The sequence below is a fragment of the Harpia harpyja genome, chromosome 20 (genome assembly GCF_026419915.1).
Source record: "Harpia harpyja isolate bHarHar1 chromosome 20, bHarHar1 primary haplotype, whole genome shotgun sequence".
NCBI lineage: Eukaryota > Metazoa > Chordata > Aves > Accipitriformes > Accipitridae > Harpia > Harpia harpyja.
Window position 1 is genome coordinate 19,767,889 of NC_068959.1, and position 23,138 is coordinate 19,791,026.

The 23,138-nt window shown below is 49.6% G+C and overlaps 1 protein-coding gene across 1 annotated transcript in view; it reads right to left on the reverse strand.

Moving 5' to 3' along the window:
* Nucleotides 1-20,809, reverse strand: part of ETF1 (eukaryotic translation termination factor 1) — a 28,608-nt gene extending 7,799 nt beyond the window's left edge. Inside the window, exons 1-5 of the mRNA XM_052816630.1 lie at nucleotides 20,679-20,809; nucleotides 20,431-20,566; nucleotides 4,979-5,154; nucleotides 4,022-4,161; nucleotides 565-703 (exon numbers count right to left, since the gene is read on the reverse strand). Of these exons, the coding sequence (XP_052672590.1) occupies nucleotides 565-703; nucleotides 4,022-4,161; nucleotides 4,979-5,154; nucleotides 20,431-20,516 (541 nt within the window). The 5' untranslated portion in view covers nucleotides 20,517-20,566; nucleotides 20,679-20,809. The remainder of the gene's footprint in view (nucleotides 1-564; nucleotides 704-4,021; nucleotides 4,162-4,978; nucleotides 5,155-20,430; nucleotides 20,567-20,678) is intronic.
* Between the last annotated feature and the right edge of the window lie 2,329 nt (nucleotides 20,810-23,138).

Consider the following 23,138-nt stretch of genomic DNA (forward strand, 5'->3'; position numbering starts at 1 on the left):
ATTCCAAAGTGTCTGCTGCAGAGACTTAACGGGGGAGACATTTCTATTTCATTTTTTCCCATCCTAATCTACAGAGAGGGACGGTAACCCAGGAGTAGCTAACAGACAATTTGCTGAATTCATCAGTGGCTCACTACAATACAGCATCGTGTAACAGAACTAGAATTTTGCTTGCTCCATTAGACTTCTGTGCTTCTTGCAAGGAACAGCTTCTTGCTTTCGCTGTGGTTTGCATGCAACACCATCAGATGCAAACTTTAAAGATACTACCAAGTAGTATTACTACTTGTGCTAGTAATATCTAGTTAAGACTATCCCAAAACCAAGTAAAGGGTCACTTGTGCCAAAAAATAAGAAGAGCCACTTTAAGAAGATCAACTGCACATTACTGTGATTCATTAATTTTGACAGAAGGCTCAGACTAGAGGCTTTGCTGTCAGATTTCAGGGGAGCAAAGAATTGAGTAGAACTAAACATCTACAGGCCAAGTTCCCTGCTTCTACCCTCGCATCCCACCCCGTGATATTCTGCTGCAAACAGTCTAGAGATGGACTGGTGCATTACCATGCTTCTTTGGAAGATCCACAGTGAATTTGTGCAGGACTTCTCTTGTGTTTCCTTGAAGAGTTCCAAAAAGTGCACCGCTACCATCTATTACAATAAAGCCAAACTTGCTGTCGTCGGAAAGTAGCGCTGTAAGAGCCTGGAACAGAAAATGATGCTGTCAGCAGTAAGCACCAGTTTATTAAGGATCCTGGTTCAGAAAGGCTACCAGAAACAATATACCTCAATAAATTTTAGTTCTGTAGGTGTCATTGCTATTTTTACAAATACATTATATGAAGAGCAGCAGATTCAAGAGTTGAGACTACCCCTGATTACTCTCTCACACAATGCTGCCAAGAGCACAAAGAAAACTAATGTTTAAGCTTGATAACTATTTTCACAGCATTACCAGTTCATCATATGACGTCACAGGCAGGTGTAATAGCAAAACCCTAAAGATCAGCTCCAGAAAGTGTTAGTGAAACAGATCACACTTCTACGAGGCTGCATCACCTCTCTGGTCGGCAAAACTGGAACAGTAATTTTCCCAGCATTCCAGCCAGGAAAGCAGAACTTGCTTAGTTCACTGGTCAGTCAGTTTTATACTACAAAGCCCCAATACAGACCAGCTTTCAACTTGCCAGCTACCGCAAATACTGGTTTGCTCCACCTGCTGACTTCAAGTCCCAAAAGTAGAATGATGAACAGTGGCTATGACAAATTCAGCCTTACAAAGCAGAGTTAAGTAACAGCAGCCATAATTGTCCTGTGCATAACTGGCTATAGAGAAGACAGCAATAATATTTGCTGGATAATGAAGTTATCCTTCAATTTTCTTCCCTTTAGAAAGGGCAGCTAAATTCATCCTGTAAGGTCATTTAAGTTGACTAACAACTAAAGCCGTGCTTAGTATCAAGGCTTTTGTGTCACTTTTGTCCAATTTCCTGCCTAGTCCTGGTTCTGGTGGTGTGGGACACCCACAACTACCCAAACTCCACACTCCTTTTTCCAGAGAATCTGTCAGCTACTGTTCCCTCAAGGGCAGCCTGAGCGGGTAGGCACATTCAGCACACACACACTTCACTTATACATGCCCAATAAATGTAATAGCAAGAATCCTCTTTCTGGCTGGCAAAAACACATCAGCAGGATGGAGAACTTGTCAAATTCCACATTGTTTTAAGTCACCAGTTTAATACTGAAAGAGCGATGGTGTTGGTTTACTGCACAGGACCTTTAACTCCCTGCACGCCTGCCAGCTTGATTATTGGGCTGACTGGAAAGAATAAAAACCATCAGTCATCTTTATCCAAAATCCACACAACCAAGTCTACAGCTTTCAAGCTTAAAAGAAACAGACACTAAGGCTTAATGGAATCTACTGGCCAAAATAAATATTCTGTATTAATTCCTCAGCAGTGGGATGAATGAGAGGAGGAAGTGGCATATTACGTTGCAATCTATTTAACTGGGACAGAGCCAAGCAAATCGTGTGACTGGAATGAACGCTCCAGCCAAGGTATCAAAATAAGTCATTGTAAATCCTACCCTTCAGACACACATCAGGGTTCATATCCCTCTTGGGATGTTACTTCAGTTTCACACAGGCAATAAAATATCTAGAGGAAATCTTATCAGATACTCTTGCCAGGCAGCAGATGACTACAGCTCTGATGTTCTTGGTTCCCTCTTACTTTAATAAAGTATCCAATGATCAGTGATTCCCTCAGTTTCCTCTTCATTCGTTTTATGTCAGCACTTCCACTGTTTGACCTATCAAGCACAAAAAAGGGACTATTGCTTTTATTCTGTTCCTTCAGCCTGGGCCGAGTTTCCTCTTTCCAGCTTCAGCCTAAAGGTGAAGACCACATCCTTTTTCTGCTCCTTGACACACCCTCACTTTCATAGGAAATCTGTTGATGTACTGAGCCAGATGCCCTAGCTGTTGAGTCCTAGTTGCATGTTGGGGGGATTCACTGGGTTAAAAGCACAGCTCTACAACCAAATGAGACAGACAGATAAATCAAGACTTCAGTGCTAACATCATCTCGTTGCTCAACATAGTATATGGAAGGCTTTTACAGCTAGATTTGATTCTGCAGTGCAGACAATACCAAGTAAAATAATCACATACTCAAGAGACACGGGAGAGCAAACAGCCCATGGAGAAAGGTGCCGCTAGTAATCACATCATCATCATCAGCAATTACCACAAATTCCTCTCAAGTTATTGCCACTCTCTTGCTGAGCAATGCTACACACCAGCAAGAGTGTATTTACAGCTGCCTCCTGGGAACAGCCCAGTGGGCAGCAGCTACTTTTTTTGTATTGAATCAGTGCCCTGAGGCACTAGCTGCAGCCAAGACCAAATTAATCCCTTTCCTGATAGGGCAGAAGGCAACCCACCACCATCTACCCGCTGCCAACAACTGCGGGGACAAACATCTCCCTTGGCTTTGCACCTCTGGCTCTCTCCTGAATTCTCTTATTTACCTCTCGCTTTCAATTGTCTATGGAAGTGTGGGCTCAGCAGAACTCAAGAGCTGTACCTGTGCGCAGTTTTGTTATTCCTGGTAGGTCAAAGATGTATTGGGATTTCATCCTTGATGGGGAGACAGAATAATAGGGATGTACCTCGCCTGCGCAACAAGCATACCCTTCCTTCCTGCACTACTCTTACCCTTTGAAACCCCATCATGGATCAGACCTCCAAAACCCAAGCAAACAAGCAGAACTACATCACTGAAGGGCCTGTCAAGCCCATGTCACACAGATTTGATGACAGGCAATTAAGTCTCAGTCCACACATTTATCGTGGTGAACGCCATAGACGTGAAAGGCAGCCAGTCATCTACTACAAATATTGAGACCTCTGCAATGGCCAACAGAGCCAAAACAGACACAATAAACTGACTTCATGCAGTCGAGACTAGTGTAATCCACATTACTTTAAATATGCCTCAAACCATTCATTTAACTAAGATAGGTAGATGTTGGATAAAAATAATCCCACTTTACCCCAGACAGATTAGGCACATGCCAGTTCCCCATCACAGGTCTCAGTTAACACATCTGATATCAAGACTGGCAACACTAATATTATCTTGGCATTACTTTAAGGCCTGACTTGGAATAAGATCTATGGGGCTCTAAGGTTAAGAAAAAAACCTGCCTCCAGTTACAGAGAAAAGCTTATGTCTGTGGGTTACACAAACTCAGCAGTTACTAGCTGGGCCATAAAGTCAGCTGTAGTAGGAGCTGGACAATATCTCAACTCCTTTTAGCAAATATCACACATTTCTGAATACTAGCCAGTCACAAGCCATCCAGTGGCTTCACCAGCAGGATGTCTTAATTAAAGCCTGCTGTTCTACAGACTGTGGACCCAAGCACACCAAGGACTGTTCCAGTGAGTCTAGCAAAGCAGTCTGACTTTGACTACTGCAAGACCAGCAGGCAATAGGAGACTTCTTACCTCTGTGTGGAATTTGTTGTCACACAAATACAACGACGTATTGATTGGTTTGAAAGGTTCAAAGTCAATGTTGACTTTCTTCTCTTTTCCTTCTTCTGTCACAATTGTTCCACAGTAAACAACCAGACCATTTGGAGGTACTATAAAGGACACAATGCAATTTTAGATCACTAAGAAATATTGCAAGCTGTACCCATCAAAAGCTAACTACTAGGCCTTGAGACTTAAGGCAGAGTTGAAATTGAAGTTCCCAAGTTTTTTACTTTCCATTTCCCCCACCTCATTCCCTCCCAGCTCTCTACAATGGAAAACAAACTAATTTAGCGCACCTATACTAAACAGCTTGGAGCAGGAAGCTAATGGTAACACTGATGGAAAGACTTGCAACAAAGCTGCAAGAACATGTACCTGTCTGTTAAACCCATGAGCTTGCAAGCTCATAGAATCCAGAAAAAGGCTGAACATCCCCATGAAGCTTTCCTAGTTCTTATACAGCGATTTATAGACTGACCATCTCAACGAAGGCCACTTGCCAGTGTAAAGATAGTAATGACAAACTTTTCCAGTCCTCATTTTAGATGACCTGGGTGTATTTCCTATGGTAGCTGCATAGTGGCATGCATATGGCATACATAAGTTTCTGCCTGATAGAAAATCACTAGTTTAATGCAGATGAACTATTGTGGAATAGCTCTTAAGGTTGGCCAAGTTTAGAAGAGTCAGCACTGCTAAGGACAGAATCATGAGCCCGCTTATTAAAGACAAGGACCATCTTATTATTCCAGTCCCAAGGTCTACCCCTGAAGTAGCCATCCATGGGCAACATACCTGGAATATCAGTGCAAAACAGCAGCACAGGCCAATAGATTTGATTAGCAGAAAACTGCATAATGCAGGAACTTAGGGCTGCTTCCAAGTAAGGGAAGTTTGCCAGCATCCATACAAGCTAGAAGTTACCTTTGTTATAGAGTTTCAGTCTTTGCTGTACAGATGTAATGGCTCCCAGTACTGAAAGGCGATTCACTCGAGACTTAATGTTGGAGGCGGTGCCAAACTCATCCGCTAACATTTTTGCCACTCGCGAAATCTGGTCTTTGGGGGGAATGATCAACGATATCATGCTGGTACCATTGCTGAGAAAGGAAAAAAGAGGGGTTGTGAGCAGCCACCAGCCAAAGCAACAAGTGTATTCATACCATATTCCATGCACACAGCTGTCTCTCCTCCCTCCCCCCCAAGGATGCTTCACTTCACTGGTATTGGTGTAATTCCCCTTCTGCTGGACAATAATGGGAGAGAAAAGAAAACAAAACAGGCTCTTCAGAGGATTTGACTCCATAACCAAGCGTTCAGGTTAGCCACTACCAAGCAAGTCCTCCAAAAGCTAGCCATTTAACCTGGGATACTACTCTGGAAAGAAGAACATATGTACAGGCTAAGGGCTGCAAGCTAAAGGCATGTAAGCAGTCCTCAGCAGAGATTATTCAAAACAATGCAGCCACATACTTTAAGGACATTATTAAGCCCATTCCATTTGTTCTCAGACAGCTGGAACACTAGCCAGCCCAAGTACTGTTTTAACACTTTGTTCTCCTCAGATTAAGAAAGAAAACTCAACTGGAAGGATCCTTTTGTAGCAGTTAGTCTTTTCTACTTTCCCACTAGCACTTTGCTTTATAGAGAAGCTCACCAACTCTGCCAGCTGCTTTAAATAAAGCATGCTTAAGCACATGACTGCTAGTTCAGAAGCACCAACCCCAGGCACATAGTCAGGAGATAAGAACCCACAAATCACAGAAATGGCTTAAATTAAATGAAAAAAATAAGTATGATATTCGTTTTTCCTATGGCTTTAGGGTGGGTCCTGCAGAGGTATTAATCCCCAAAGCAGCTTCATGGTTCAAATCCCTCCAAAGCCAAAACAAAAATCAGGGAAGTTCCTGTCTGCCTTCCAGCAGGTACCTCCCATTTGCCATTGAAGTATCCCAGATGTCTGAACACTTGCTTCTGCATTGTCTCAAATTTAACCCAGACCTCATACTTCACATTAGAGTAATGGCATAAAAATCAAATACCTCATGGTGTCCTCTAGCCCTCTCAAGGGCAAACCAGCTAAGCTCTGAAAAAAACCTCTAGTCCAGATTCTGAGTCAGAGAACCAACAAAGTGCTTTTCAGCCTTAAAAAAAAAAAAAAAAAAAAAGGTTTTCGCTCTTTTACATTTCTTATGGTAGGAGAAGCCTAACACAGTACCTGCCTGCTGCTGTTTCAGATTGTCATGCACTAGCGTCCTGCCTGAAGTGTTTGGGCTACAGAGACAGCAGGGAAGTGCTTTAAAAAGCAGCACTTCATTAGCCTCTTTACAAGTTGTACAGCCCTCTTCCAAAGATCTTCAATTCAGGCCAAGTTGAAATGGATGCTGGTAGGTCAAATAAGTCCCTGACCTTAAAGACAACTAATTGGTTTTAATATCCAAGATCCCCATACACACTAATCAAGAAAGTCACAGAGACACTTGCACGCATTATTCCCAGAAGGAGCTTTGAGCCATGCTGACAGCTATCAGACTTCCAGGTCACACCAGCCAAGAATACTCCATATACCACTCAATTAAAGCCGTTAGCTACCACAGTGAATGGCACAAGCCTTAGGGAAGATATAATGGCCTATCATTCCCAGCAGGCTCCTTTGAGTAAGAGGCTGATCAGAATGAAAGCAACTCTTCCCGAATTTTCCGAAAGTAGCACTCTTGAGGCAAGCTCACGCAGTTCATTTCTTCCTCTGAAAGAAGAGATTCTCAGACTTCCCAGAGATTAGAAAGCTCTGCACATCACAACTAACTTGCTGCACAAACTAAGGACATCCCGACATGGCAGGTGGGAGATGGGACCGTTATGCCCCTTGGGCACTCCATGGCTCTCCTGCTAGGAAGAGATTTCATGCAATTTTTCCTGTATTGAGGACAGAGGGGAAAGAACAGACAGCCAGCTAGGGGAGCGGGTGGGAATAGCAAAAAGGAAGACCAGGTGTGCCCTCCCAAGACCAATTCTTCAGTAAAAAAGCACTTCTAAAGCTACCTTCAGTTTTCAAATGCAAGACACCCCTCAAATCCCAGCCCCGGGCCTCATGTTATGTTCCACCGCCCCAAAAGCGCCGGCATTAGCAGAGCCGCCGGCCAGAGCGCAGCTCTGTGTACCGTGAGCTGGCTGGATTGTACCAAACCCGCACCTTGAAGGGGCCACCGTAACTGGTGACTGTATTACACACAGCATCTTATCTATAAGGCAGTCACGTGTGTCAGTCAAATCACTGTTCCTTAGCAACACCCTGCCCAAAGCACCCTACCCGAGGTAATACAGTGGACTTCACAAGCCATCGTGATTTATTACTGCAAACAAATAAATGAAAAGGGTCTCTTAGATGATGTGTTCTCCCTCATTTAAGTCTCAAACTAGTTTAACACAGCACAGTACTGTGCTTAGTCCAACCCTTCAGCAAATTCCACCCTGGATTTATATCCAAAAGCACCTTCCATCACCAACATCAAGTGCATTTCTTGGGTTTGACATGTTTTCGCCACTATTTACACAGCCAAAGCTATTTCAGGCACTAACCGACTCCTGCGGAATCCAGCAAAATAGGAGGCACGCAGCTTGCCACGGGCAGCCACAGCACCTCACGGCATCCCAGGCTGCTGGAGCCTGGAGCACACGAGTCAGCCGGCTTGTCACCCTGTGTCTCCGGGCACCCAGAACCCCAAGGGGGGGCAACCCCTGCCAGCATGCTGCTGCTGCAGCCTGCTGGGTACAGCTAATCTACCCAAGTAGTTCATTAGGCAGCCAGCTAATTGAAGGTAACAGCCAGTACCCCCTGCTCATCTCCCTCTTCCTTAAACAAGCACAGTCAGGGTCTGATCACTAAATTAGATCATGCCCCAGAGAGGTTGAGACCAGCAAGACACCAGCTGAAGCAATCTGCACACAAGTGACCAGGATGGCTGCAGAACTCCCTCACACACCACTAAGACCTTGTTATCCTACCACAGAAGAGCAGTTTTCCCCTCCCAAAGAAAGTTTGTACCTGTATGTGATCTTACCGCAGGATGACAAGGTCTAAAAATACCCATGGTTGTATCTGCTAAATTGACCACGGTAAGACAAAATGTAGCTAAGAGTTTCTAAGAAAGCTGCTGTTCAAAAACACTTAGAAAAAAATAGGTTATTCTGCATAGTAATACAATTTCCAGGTTTCCTATTGGTCTTTGCAGCCACTGTGCCCGAACAGGACAACAGGTAGCTCTGCAAAATCGCACACCTCCTCCACAGCTGCTAGATGAACTGCGCACCAGATTCTTGAGTACATTTCCTCTGGGAAGGAGGTAGGGGGAATCATGCTGACTAGGACCTCCTGAAAGGGGCCTTTCCCAACAGCAGACCTCTAAAACCAACAGGCTCTGCTGCACATGAAGCACATAGGACATTTGCTGCCTGGCAGGCTGCTGCCAACCACAAATCCCCTAGCGAGCACGCTGCCAGACAGAACTTCATTACAGAATTGTTACAGTGAACAATTAAGTAATCAATCTAGATTAAGGGCAGTGCTCACACTGGCAGCTCGGGATCGAACGTGCACTGAGCTGGTTCTTCCCTGTATTATCCCCAGTGTTCCTGCAGGAAGGATGGACCCGAAGCACTCCAGATTATATTCTGCTCAGCAGGATCCCAATTGCAAAATGCAGCATGGCTAAGAGGCTTCCCCCCCAGTTTTAGTGCACCCAAGACAAATTATATGAGATCAGCTGGAAGGTAATGCTTTCAGACTGAACTGAGCCAGGAAGTTTTAAGCAGCTAGACAGTTGCTGTCCCTATTCTGGGCTAAGGAGTGCCTGCACGGCAGCCAAATAGCTGCCATTGTAATGCAAGGACGTGCATCGAGACCCGAAATGCTCAGAGATGTTTGCTTCGTAAGAAACTGGCATCCCGGACCAGTACCACCGCACAAGGGACTGGAGAGGAGAAAACAATTAAGAGCATTAAGGGCACCTGTCCGCACACTACAAAGAAACAAGGGGGCAATTAAGTGCCAACCTCTGGAAAGGTAGAAACACTTCACTGTCTGGGTACTATGGTTACTACTCACACTACGCCAGCCCTGCCAGTAATTGGCAATTAGCTCAGATTTAGCATGGCCTGGAAGGTACCAGCATTAGGTATCTCTAGGATAGAAGATGATCAGGGCTCCAACTTTGCTCCTAAACCACTGCAGGTGGGCTCCGACCTTACTCCTACAACCTGCCAGAGAGCTGTTTTGGGCAAAGAGGGAAGCAGAAACAAACACATTTTGCTCTCTCAAGACAGCAAGTTCTTTAGAAAACTGAGGTTTGTGGATAGGACAGCCTGTTCTATTATTAAAACTTCAGTGTTACTACAGTTTGAATTTCAGACAACTGTACCACAAAACAGCTTTCCCAGTCACAGAGGGGCCTAAAAGCAAATGTTAACAAGTTATCACAGCGAGTGGCAGCATGTGCGGTGCTGAATCATTGCTAACCTAGCCCCAAAAAGCTGAAGGGAAAAGTTTTGCCAATATTCCTGCAAGCAGGTACTACAGCATCCAAGCAGCTTGTTTTTCCTGCACTGCCTAAGAGGCATCATCCGACAGCATCTCACCGTGCCTGATGACAGCTGTGGTATTGCAGACCAGGAGGAGAACCGTTGAGTTCTTTCCAGAAGCAAGAGCAGGGGTTTCACAGAAGACACTTACACCAGCTGGATTGCTGTGCGAGTCCCAGGCCACGTTTGGCACCAGGAGCGGTGCCCACTGCGTACGCGTTTTACGGTTCAGCATGAGGAAGCCACCACAACAGAAGGCAAGTGCACAAAGCGAGCAGTGTATCACATTTGAAATAAGCTGCCAAGTATACCCCATGGACAGTTTTCATTACAGCTGGCAGTTGAGCCTCCTGTTCCGGGTGGCCATCTTCATCTACAGGGATTCGGTTTCTGCTCTTTCAAAGCCCATCAGAAGGACAGCTGAGCAGATCCTTAGATGTTCAGCTTTCAGCTGAAACTAGAAACTGGTCTAGTAGTTTTCTAAAAGACTCCTACCATCATACACCACATTATGTCAGTAAAATGGCTACCTGCATGGCCGCATACCACACGAAAACCAAACCAGCAAGCACCGACTGTAGCCACCCTTGACTTGGCAGAGAAGAGCAATCCCAACCAGAAGTCTGAGGAGGAACAGTCACTCAACCTGCCTCCTGGAATTTGGGATATGCGCTGGCAAGAGAGAGCATTAATTTAACAGACTTGCTATATAAACAGCAGTTACTGGCCTATCCTGTGGTATCAGAGGAGACTTGACAAACAGCAGCTCAGCTGTAGTTGTTCCACAATGAAACATTTTACACTAATAGAACACTGTGTAATGTGGAGATATGGAGGCAAGGAAGGTCAGTCATTCTCTATGACTCAAAATGAGCTTATTTTTACAGGGCGCTATCTTCATGAGCACCTTGCTTTCCCCAGGAACCAAGGGCAGCAGGAGGCCTATATGTGACTGCCAGAGACTGGCAGGACCATGGAGCAAACAGCTTTCAGATAATCTGATCTTAACCACATACCACAGCTAGGAAGCTTTCTATGAAATAACTGTTGCCACATACTGCTTCAAGCGATGTTACCTTCCCAAGGTAACATCTGTTGGTCTCCATCCAAGAGGACTGGGGAATACTGGGCAGACATCACAGGTGCCGAGGAGCCCAAGCTGCCTGGACAGCCAAGACTACTGAAGTTACACGATGGCTAGACCAGCTCCATCACTGACACATCCACAGCCAGCTGCAAGATGGGTGCCAGCAATATCTATATAATCCAAGGCAGAACTGCACCAGGCACATACCACAGGTCCAAGAGAAGAGAGCTACTTCTGAACAAATATCCACACAGTGCTGCAGGCACATGATACTTCAGCAAAGGACTAAGTTGAGAGCACAGTCCACACAAGCAGTGATGTAAGTAAAGAATATTTCAGGGTTTTTTTGATTCTGTATCTGAGCAGAGATGTTGAATGAAGTACTATAAAAAGTAAGTGTCCTTTGGTACAGGCAAGTACAAAATTGCCGGTTTGGGTTCTCTTACAAAACACAGGCCATTAGACACTCCCTATTCATACAAGCCCTGTATGCAACAGCGTTGACCTTGCCGTAGGGAAGTTCTACGTGTTTGCTCTTACAACTTATGAATTATGGCTGTGAAGTACATAAACAGGTCATAGCTGTGCCCTTTAAAGAATTAATGTCTTTTAATAAGAGAAAGCCTCCATCAACTAGGAAGTGGCTCAAGTCCACTTGAGATGCCAAATCTAGAGAGACAACAGCAGATGCAAAAGCTACATAACTTTTCCCGGAAATCCTGTCAGCCTGCTACAAAAGAGCAGAGACAAGAGTCTAGGATCCCTTCAGCGCTTCAGAGGCAAGGTCATCTGGAAGCTTACCCAAAGACTGCATTGCCTGTGAGAACATCGGTTGAACGCTTTGCAACTAACACAGCCAACACGCCTCAATCTAATTGCTGCTTGAGAAGCAACAGCTTTTTGTGATGTCTCCATCAGAAATAGACGATATCCCACTCCCTGTTCAGATGATGGGCTCAAAGCACAGCTCAAGCAGGAGGCAAATGCTGCATGGATACCTAGACAGAGCACACAACATTGGTCAGCTGACAATGGGACATACCATTAGCTCCTTTGAAGTTTAATATAAAGTTGAGCTGAAAGCCATGCTGTTGGCAGTACTTTTTACAGCATCATTTCAGCAAGAAGCTCACAACCCCCACCTCGGAGGCATTCTGCATTTCGCCACAGCATACACCAGAACTCTGGATCATCTACTGAAAGATGACATCAACACAAGTTGTTCCTCAAAGGTTTCCAGGTCATCCAAAGACAGGTATGAAGATATGGAAGAGACCAGTTCCCAAGGAAAAATAAGGCAGCAATGACCTCTCTGTGTCAAATGCCACCTCAGAAGCACAGAAAAAGCACAAGATGGGGGCAGGGTGGATATGAGGGGAGGATCACAGAGCCAGGAGACCGAGTTACTCTTTCCTCAAGAGTACTTTTCAAATTACACATTAACTGGAGAAAGCGAGCCCCCCCTTCCCTGAGTTGAAGAAACACTCCAATAGCTAATTCCCCTGTCAGTCGCTGAATGCCACCTCTACCCTGGACAAAGGAAAATCACTTAGCTGCACAGCATGAGACCATGCAGCTATTGCCACCGTGGCTCACACAATGCCAAGCTCTCAAGCTGTAGTTCTGTCCCAGAGCCCTAGACAGGAATCTTGTATATCAGCTTCCTGTAATGCTGGCAGATGGGATAGAAAAATTACTGGTTACTTCGTGTAACGAGAAACAGCTTGAACATGGGCATTAAGACTGTCCTGAAAAGGTATTCTGCCCTCTTACCCTAACCCACTGACCTTCTCAAAGAGGAAAAGCCCCCAGACGCCAAACAAGCTTACCAAGTGCAAGCTAGGGAGCTAAGCACCAAGCCAGAACCCACCCTGGAAAAAGAGAAGTGAGCCTGCTTTCCTCTGTGCCCCCCCGCTTCAGCAGCAAGGGATAGCTTCCCACAGGGAGGCAGCAAATGGCTGCTTCAGCAAAGCAGCAGATGCAAGACTGGCTAGTGTCTCACCAAGGGTCAGGCAAGGTAGTGCTTTCCCCCCCTCAGCAGTCACTGGCCTGCTGCCAGGATCTGCCTCCTGAGCTCAGCATGCATCACTCCCCAGGGACAGAAAGGAGGTGAAAGAAGAATCAGGTCATAGACCTCTATTCCTCCACACAGCAGAGAATTTGGCCAGGTATCACGTGTCCGAAGGCTGCACAGGTAGCAGGTAACAGTCAGCCCTTGCCCATTGGTCCAGCACGCGCTACCCGCACAGAGGTCAACGTAAGCAGCTCCGTCCTCCGAGCTTCCTCCCATCCCCAGCTGGAGCCAGGGAACCACCAGCACCCGGATCCCGAGTCAGTTCTGCAGCTCCAGGAGCAGGCCCTGACTTCATCCCGTATTTCTGAAGAGCACTGAATCAGCACAAGTGGATACTGCACACCCCACAGGGAAGGTGAATCAATGCCACTCTGAAATCCTTGGATCAAAGGCAACACATCACAAAACATAATTGCGTAGGCATGTTTTGAATAGGCCTTATTGGCTGCATCTGACCTCATGCAGAAAGCCCGGATGCCCAATTACTGGTAAGTGGAACAGACATTTCTGCACTTCAGACATTTGTGACTCACTGGGAGGCTCGGTTTTGCCACAGCTCCCCTACTCTCCCTCCTCCCTCTCCAATTATTAATGCTCCAAGTTTAAAAGACTTGTTGCATTATGCTAATGGGCCAGTTGGGTACAAGATGTACACCGAGGGACTGAAGCAACAAATCCAGATTTGCTTGTTAAGATGTTAATGCCTCAGAGCTGCATGGGAATAGGGAGCTAACAGGGGGAAAAAGAAATCCAGTTGCCACAGAGCCAAAAAAGCCTGTCCTCTTTTGAGGTGCTCATTTCCATCTTTTACCACGTTGTTTGTCTTCAGCAGTCAGGGGCTCATTCATTAGCTCTATGTCAATGATGATCTGTGTATGAATCACACTGTTCACTAATGATTCACGCAGTTGTAAAAAAAGGGTATCAGGCTGCTGAACTACCAAGGGCTATGAAACACTCACTGGAGTTCTTGTCTGACACGTAACCGTTCTCCCAGATCAGGTCATTTTCTGCCACTTGCTAGCGCATACTCTCAAAACAGCACTTCCTAACTGTTGGTATAATTCAAAAGGAACAGGTAGAGCAAGCAAATGAGAAAGCCCAGGAAATGTTTTACAACAGTTAACACAGGCAACCAGCAGGATGTCAACAACCCTTTGGACATTCTCCCCAGGTCCAGCTGCCTTCTCAGCTGCCCTCTCCCTGTGCCAGGTTTCTCAGACCATCCACCCTCCACACCATCAAAACACAAGTTCTTAAGAGGCACTGCCTCAGTCCCGAGAAGTCTGATCAGCCCCGCTCACATGAAATCCATATTCAGCTTCTAACACCAGCACAACGGAGACCGGCAGCCTGAAGAGACTCAAACAGTCAAAGCAGGAAAACAGCACGTAAGCAGCTGCAGTACGTCCTACGCAATTACCTGCCACAGAGCCCTCAGGTATCACTTCTGCCCTGGACTACTTCTGTTCCAGCCTCTCTGCAAATGTCTCCTCCTCCTCACACTACCAGAAGCAAAAGGCAGTATTAATATTATAGCCTTTACCTCTGTAACAGAAACATGACCTCCTTTAGAAACTACCCTTAAGACAAGCAGGCTGAGAAAGCACTACTTCGAGGAAGCAATTCAGCTTAGGTAAGAACTTAAATCATAACCTCTTCCCTAAATATGCCACACTTTAATGACAGATCATAAAGCCAAAGCAGAAAACTTCTTGTCAATAAAGATAAATTCCACGTGCCACCCTACAGATGCTACTCTTCCAGTCCTTGCCCCACTCATCTGTCTCACATTCTCCAGAGAGTGAAAGACAGCTGTTTACCCCAAGGCTGGCCCAGCCCTGATTTCAGCAGAAGCAAAAGACTTTTAGCAAAGGTAGGTCCACTGGAGGCATCACCTTGCTGTGGAGAGATCCTCAAGGCTACGCCATGACTGGCACTAGCATGACATATCAGCACTGCAACGTAATTAACACAGCACAAGTTGGAAAGCCAAGTAGTACCTTGCTACAGCACTGCCCTTCACAGGTCGACCAGCGCACCCAGTTCAAGGTCTCCATCACACTCCGCGTCCTAAGGTGAAAGCTTCAGCTCTGCAGAAACAGATCCTGTATCAACAGTTAAACTGTTTCCCAGAGCCCAGACCCACGACACAGCCATGACAAACAGATCCTGATAAACAAGGTAGGGAAGGAGATCTGCTGCCAGCCTGGGAGCAGGGGAGGGAGCCTCTGAACCAACACATCTGCGGCAGCACGGCCAGAAACCAGTCACAGTGATGAAAGACCACACCAAATCCCCCTCCTGATGTATGACATCACTTAAAGACAAGATAGTTATACTGGTACTTGCCTAGACATGGTGGTATTGTTGCAATCACACAACATACAGTACAGAGTGGTGTACTGTATCTTATATGCATATATGGTGCAGTAGAGAAATTCACACTGGAGTTAAGATTAAACTATTCTAGCACATTCAACTATTCAACAGTTATTCCAGCACAGTTGCAACTTTAGTGCAACGAAGCTGTACAGCACCTGCTATCAGCAGAACAAGCCATCTACAGTCAAGTGCTGCAGATGCTCCCAGGAGTGACTGAGCATTTGCACTGCCTAATTCCGAAGAGAAATACAGCTCACCGATGTGGCACAATATAACCCCAGCACCACCAGTTTCCCAGCACTTTATTCAAAAGAAATCAGGAACAAGGCAAACCCATACAGGACATCTACTTGCAAGTGAGCCCAGTTATTCCCTAAATGCATCCCAGCAGCTAGCGCTGCTGCAGCATTCACAGCTGCAGTGTTAACTCACAAGCAAGCAGGCTTTTCTGTCACTTTTGGAAAGGCCCACCGTGCTAACAGGGGAACAGGTCAAGACTATCTTGCTCTCCAGAAGCACCAGGTTGTCCATACAGGTCTCAGCCTTGCCAGCTTCCCTGGTCACAAACGTAGCATCATCCCAGGACACACCAGAACAAGGCGCAGAGATGCACAGCCTACCACCCACCTTCTCCCAAGCAGCCTCCCGTCCCTGTCACACAAAGCTGGGAAGCAGCAGCAGCTTGAGGCTAACTCCAAAGTTGGGCCCTTCCATCAGGACCAGCAAGGCTCCAGACGGACTGCAGGAGAACCCAGCTGCAAACGATGCTTTCTGCAACACAAGCTGGGCAAATAATTTATGTCTAAGCAACAGGTCAGCTTTTCCACCCTCAAGCCAAACTAGTGTATGTTTCATTTTGCAGGAATTCCCACACATTTTCAGGTCTCTGCCCTTCCTGGTGACTTTTCATTTGTCTCACATTTGGTTTCTCCCATATAGCAGAGGGAAGTCTCAACTCGGCAGAATCCAGACCCCAGCAGGAAACAGCATCGCTTTGCTTTCCCATGGCTCTGGAGATACCAAGACTTCCCCTTCTCTGGCCATTTCTCCATTCTCCTACCTTGATACATTTCTTCCACTTATAACCAGAATAAGTTGCTTGTTCAGACTTAGTTTCTGCATTTGCTCAGAAGCCTGCGTATGCCCTGTTCCCTCCACATTCCAAAATGCTTAATTTGGAAAAACGTTTTTCGACGCAGTCTGTTTGTCAACCTTAGTTGTGCTTGCAGACAGAGCCTTCAAAAACACCATTCTCTTTGCCTCCTCTTTCCCTGTTTCAGTGAAATAACTCATAAGGGCTGCTGCTCTGAACAGAAGTCTAGCCCTGCCTTTAAGTTCAAGGGAGCAGGTTCCTAAAGGTTTTACCATTATAATGCAGCTCCACACCCTGCATCAGCATCTGCTGCACTCTCACTCGGGGTCAGAAAGTCCATCTGGCCAGCAGAGGTGTTAGTAAACTGTTTCTGAGCAGAGACGTTTGCAGGAAGGAAGAAAGCAAGCCCTCATTTCTAAGACTTTGAGAAGTTTTCCAAACATGATTCAGATGTGACATCTCAGGCCTAAGCCTGCAAGGAGACTGCTAGTTGTTGCTGATACTTGATTTTGCCAAGCATTTACAGCTTAGATTAGCAGAAAAAACTGACCATAGCCCTGCTAACTATTCAGAACTGCAGAGACCAAAGGAACAAAGAGTGATTGTCAGTTTAACACTGACACTGGAAAACTGCATCAAGCAACAGCAGAAAAGCCCCGAGAGAGAGCGCATAAAGGAAAAACATAGTGGCTAACACCGCTTCTACTTGAGCTGCTGCAACATCCACATGCATACCGGGCTGCAACTTCTGGGGGGGACACAGCCTTTCACCAAGACTCTGTTTTACAAAAACTAACTGTGGACTGAAAGAGATGCTTGATGAAAGTCTGAGCACTCCAAGCTATCAGAGATGAATGACAAGGCTAGACTTCTCACAAGGGCTTAACTTGCTTATCACCAGCCTTTTACCCTCATCTTCTTCTGGCTAGAAAGGTTAATTGCCTGTAGTGCAGAACTCGGGCCCCATGTGCTCTCACTCACACATAGTCTGCAGATACCAGCTACTCCACCTTCCCTTCTCACAAAATCAGAGAAATCAGCTCATTAACTTTGTACAGTATCGGACAGTTTGCAACTCAACTTCGGAAGAGCTAGGAGGAGATAACAGGCACTTCTGTTTTAGGAAGCAAGATACAGAGATAAAAGCTCCTTCTACTCCCTGCCAGCAGAGATAGGGTTTGCGGGTTTTAAAAATTATTTTTCATTGTTTTCATTTGCCAGATTCTTGCTATCCAGAGATCAGCGAGAAAGCCAGCTTTCCTAAGCAGGGCTGGAAAAATAACACAGGACATTCTTGCTAGGATGTTACCTTAAAGTTTGAGAAGCAGTCTTACCCTTGCTGGCCTCCAGCTGATCAGCTTCTGGTACAGCTGAAGCTCTCATCTTCTCCCTTAGTTTTCTGACCAAATACTGCCACTCACCTCATCTATCCCAGACACAATAAAAGCATTGCCTTGCTCTTATGCTCATTTAACATTTTGATAACATTCTTCAGATTTCACTGAGATTTCACCAAACTACCTGGATAACAGCAGAGGTGCCCCCACCGCCACATGCGAATTGAACATCTAGCTCCAGCTTCCTCCATTTCCCGTCCCTTTGATCCACTGCAGGAACAACCAGCACATGAATCTGGGACACTGCTGCTGGGTCACTATTAGGAGCACATGAGTAAGGGAAGGTGGAGACGCCAAGGAGTCCCTGGCCCTCCACATCACCCTATTTAAAGGCTTTGCCCCCTAATCCACCCCAGAACAGGTCTTCCTACTTCGCAGGAAGAGGAAGCGACTCTCCCAAAGGCCGGAAAAGCCTGTTTCACTGCCTCACACCTCTTGTGCTGGGGAGCCTAATGCTTCTGGTGGCAAAATTTGCAGCATCTCTTCCCCTTACTGGGCCCGAGCAAACTAGGATAATTTTAGCTAGGACTCCCTGGAAGCACGACACACATTTACACATAACCACCATAACCTTGCTTATAGCAAGGATTGCTAGCATCAGCAGCCTTCGTCAGGTGGCGGTTTAGCAGCTAGCACACATATCAAATTAAGGAACAGCAGTATCATGACATCTAGGAGATATGCTGGATCCAGAGGGCTCAGCTAAACCTCCTACACGCATTTTATTGCGCTTGCAGCATCTTTGCCATGAAGTAGAGATGTGCCAGGTATCACTGATGGGGAAGAGGGAAGATACCTGGGCTGTGGCCTCAAGAAGCTGACACTCCTCACAGCCCCTAACCGCTCCAAGCTAGCTCTTCAGCCTCGCCTCTCCCAGGAGCCCTCCAATACCAGTTTTAATCTTGTTCTCTGCAACATTCCTCTATGCCAAACAACACGAGCGCTGCCGCTAAAGGTAGACGTGCTTATGCTACCACATTTTGAATCAGGGGGAGCGAAAATGCTAACTGTACATTTCCAAAACACAGCCCAGCCTCCCTCAGCGCTGTTACAGGGACCAATAGCTGTTTTTCACAAGCTGCAACGGATGCCCGTAGCTCCCCAAGCCCTTTCAACTTCACGGCAGAAGTCATTTACACGCTCCCGTGCTTGCTGGGACCTCCCCGCGAGTACAAGGCATGCTGTCAACACTGTGCGAAGACACAGCTGAATGATCAGCTTCAGCAGTAAAAGTTCACTCTGCTGCAGGGAGGGAAAACCCTGGCTCCCCACTCCCTTCTCCCACACCCCTATCCCTTGCACAGCCACATCACAAGTCAGATCACAAAAATTTAGGGAGACCTGTGGCTTGGGTTCTTCTCCCCTTTCCCCTCCTGCCTGGGTTAGTTTTCAGCCGAATGATTCCCCATGCCTACTCCACACGCCAGAACAAATGCCAGCACTAAGGAAAGAACAAAACAGCGTCTTGGCTTATGTGAGCTGTCCAAAGGCAACCTGCCTTTTGGGTGGCTGCAGTACGATGCCAGCGCTGCCCCAGCTAGACGAACACAGGTTCGGATGAGCCTACGGAAACGGGAGCCACAAGGCTGGCTAAGGAGTCACCCTTCATTTTTATTTTATTGCGTTGCATACAGAGACACGTGCTTTCTTTGCTATTTTACAGCTCTGGTACCTATAGTTCTTACAATTACTCAAGCCTGAGTGGCTTCCCAACCCATGCGAGAAGCCACTGCGGAGTTACCCACGGAAACGGGCGCCATGTCACCTTTGGCATGGGGCAAGCTATAAGAACATCCAGCCAATTTTACTTCTGGTGGGGAAAAAAGAAACTGAAGCGCAAGGACGATTAAATTTAACGCTATCCGAACTTTGGAAGAACGTGCTTTCAGGGAAATGGAGCTAAGCACTCACACCGGAAGGTGAAAGGGGAGAAAGACCAAACAAGCGTCAGTAAGAGAAGGAATAAAGTAACTGCTGCCCCCCTGCCCTTACCTTCCTGCCTTCCCCGAGCCGGCTGATCCCCCGGGAGGAGCCCGGGCCTGCTCGGGGGGCAGAGGAGCCGTCTACTCCAGCTGGAATCCGCCCTTCCCCGCTGCCAGCTGGCACGGGGCGGCCGGGGGAGCACGGCCTCGGAGCTCGGCAGCCAGCACGGGCCCCGCGCGTCCCCACTCCTCCGCCGGGCGCGGCGGGGCCGGGACACCCACCTGTGACACCCCCGCAGGGAACTCGTCCGCTCGGGGCCGGGGAGGGCGGCGGAACAGCTGACGAGCCGCCACCAGGCCGAGGCCAGCGGGGAGCTCAGCGGCAGGCGCTGCCCTTTTCCCGTGCGGGAAACACGGTTACGCTTCCTTTCTGCCACTAAGCCTTCCCCGGTGTCCCCGGGGGGGGCCGCAGGCCCCCCCCGCCTTCCCTCCCCGGCCCTATCTGCCGGACCCCAAGCAAATCTGCTTTTCTCTCTAAGCCCGAGGCCCCGAGCGGCCGCAGGCACCCGGCCGCTTCACCACGCGGCGAGACAAAAGGGCACCGGGGGCCCGGGAAGGGGCCGCCGGGCCGGGGCCGCGCCTCGCCCTCCCCGCGGCGGCAGGGCCCGGGCCCCCTCGCTCCGGTTCCCGCTCCGGCCAGGACCACCGCCACCGCGCCCCCCCCACCCCCCGCCCCGGTAACGCTCCCGGGGCGGGCGACCCCCGCCGGCCGCCGGCCCGTCCCGCGGCCGCCCTCCCGCCGCGGGCCGCCCCCCTGGGCGGCGCAGGCCCCGCCGCTCACCCGCGGGCCGCCTCCAGGCTCTTGATGAGCTTCTTGATCTTCCAGATCTCCACGTTGCGGTCGGCAGCGCTGGGATCGTCCGCCATCTTCTCCCTCCTCCTCCTCCTCCTCCTGCTGCGGCGGCGGCTGCGGCGGCCTGCGGCGGGCCGGCGGCACAGACACAGCGGTTAGACCCCGGCCCCGGCCCCGTCCACGTCCACGTCCACGTCCACGTCCCGTCCCGTCCCCGCCGCCCGCCGCGCCCTCACCTCAGGCCCGGTCCCCCCCGGCGGCGCGCGGCTGGCGGCGGCGCTGACGTCGGACACCGGCTGCTCGCGCTCCCCCTCTCCGCGCTGCATGTGTTGCAATCGGCTCACATGGGGCCTGTGACATCACTTCCGGGGGACCGGGGCGGGGGGCGGCCGCCCGCCCCGCCCCGCGCGGGAGCGGGGCGCCACGCCATAGGCCGCCAGCCCGCCCGACCCCGCCCCTCCGACCCCGCCCGCGGCGCTATTGGCCGTTGCTCCGCGCGGGGCCCTATGGGGCGCGTAGTCCGCGGCCCGCCCCGGCCCGGCCGCGGCGCTCGGCGGAGCCGGGGCGGGGCGCAACGGCGGCTCTCGCGAGAGCCGCGCGGCCGGCCGCCGGGCGCGCTTAAAGGGACCGCGCCCGCCGGGCGGGAGGGGAGCGGAGCGGCGCGGCCGGGGGCAGGGTCCCGGCTGTGGCACCCCCGGGCCTGCCCCGCCGCTGCCGCCACGGGGCCGCCCTGCCCGGGCCCTGCGCCTGGCTCCGGTGTCACCCACCCCCCGGGTGGCTTCACCCTCTGGGCCCCCCCCCCCCGCGGCCATGTGCCACCTGTTTTACAACCCACGGCACCCTCCGGGACCCCTTCCCCAGCCCGGCAGCCCACCCGGCCGGGGAGCAGAGCGTGTCCCCCTTCCCTGGGCCACCGCCCCCCGCCCCCAGCAGCCGCTTTTGGGGGGCTGTGGCCACCCCCTTGCAACGGGTAAAACAAGTAAATGGCTCCAGTGTCGTTTCATCACTGTGTTTCCAGCTGGTCCCGTTTCGGGCTGTCCCACAAGCAGAACCGGCGGGTGCTCCCTGCACCGCGGCACTCCCAAACTCGCTGCCTGGCACCTTTGGGGCAAAAAAGGCAGGTTGTGGGTTTGCAAACCTGGACACCAAGGCTGCGGATAGGGTTTTTCTCCCTCCCGCTGTGCCCTGTCCCTGCACCACGGCACGGCCAAAGCCCGCAGCCCAGTCATCAACGTGTGGAGGAAGCCAAGCTGGGCAGGAAGCACTGGGAAAGGGGATGGGGGACGTGGAAGTGTTTTATGGAGCCACAGGCTTATCTCACATTTCTCCTTTCCCTGGAAACGTCACCTTTCCGCTGTCCTTATCGCTGCCGGGGACGGCTGAGGGCAGGGGCAACACGTGATGCCTGCAGAGTCTCGGCCAAGCTCAGCCGTGTGCTCAGGGTGCTGCTCTGAAGGTGACAACAAAACGGTGAATGTCCAGAGAAGGGCAGCAAGACTGGCCAGAGGTTTAAGAGAGGCTGGGGAAATGGTGCCCCAAGAGCCCAGGGTGGGGGTGGCAGTGGCCGGCTGGGGGAACTGTGCCCCCGCAGCCCCGTCCTGCACGGTGTCTGTCTGAGCACACGTCCAAGAGCTGCATCTAAACACATCCACAGCCTTGGTGGATGGGACATCCCTGGGACATCCCAGCTCTGGTGTTTGCCATCAGCCTGGTCACCACCCTTGCCCTGCCCGGGGGCAGCCTGGCCTCTGTGCTGTGCTGCGCCATGCCGTGGGGGGATCGTGCTCCCAGGACAGCAAGCGCTGCCGTAGCCTGAGCCCGCTGCAGCCTCCTGTTCCTCCTGCGCTGCTGCCTCTTGGCTCCCGGGCCCAGCGCGGCACCCTGCCCGGTAAAGCAGCACTGAAGCCCGGCCGGGAGCTGGGCACGGGGCACAGCTGGGCAGCACGGTCACCTGAGCAGAGACTGGTCTGGGACTCAGCCTGAAGCTGGGTTTTTCTAGTGACAGGGTCATGCTGGGGAGACGCTGTGAATTTCTGAACTACCTGGTTGGATTTAAAGTCCTGTTTCTCTTGGGCTGAGCAAGTAACAATTTCAACCCTTACAGGTATTTTTTTCCACATGCATCTGGTCCCACACAGCCCTTTATAATCCTCCTCAGAACAGTAAGACAGTGGATTATGCCTGGCTTTAGGAGATGATCTGCTGAGATGGAAGTTTCTGGGCTTGATATGACAGGGACAGTGCAAACACATAGGCAAGTGGACAACAACTTACCCCACGCTTTCCTGGCAATCCTGCCCTTCCAATTCAATCCAGGCACTCTACTCCAAAAAGTGCCCACTGAGCATCCCAGTTACCGCCTCCCAGCCCGATGCACCCACTTTGCTGTGGCAGGTTCTGCTCCAGCCTTCCCGATGCGACAGACGCTGCTGTCAGTTCCCCCCGCAGCTCTGCCGCCGGCTGGCTGACACAGATGCCGAGCAGCGCCTGTCTCTGACAGCCGGCATAGCTCCGCCGGAAAGAGGAGGGAGCCGAGAGCAGCAACGGGGGCAGAGCCACTGAATTAGGGAGAACTTTTTCAATACACTGCTGCGCTATTTAGAGAGGAGTTTTAAAAAGGAGCCATGCCTTCACAGCGTGCTGCCAGACATTGTCTTGTGGAGAAGGGGGAGAGACTCCATTTCACTTTCCCCCTG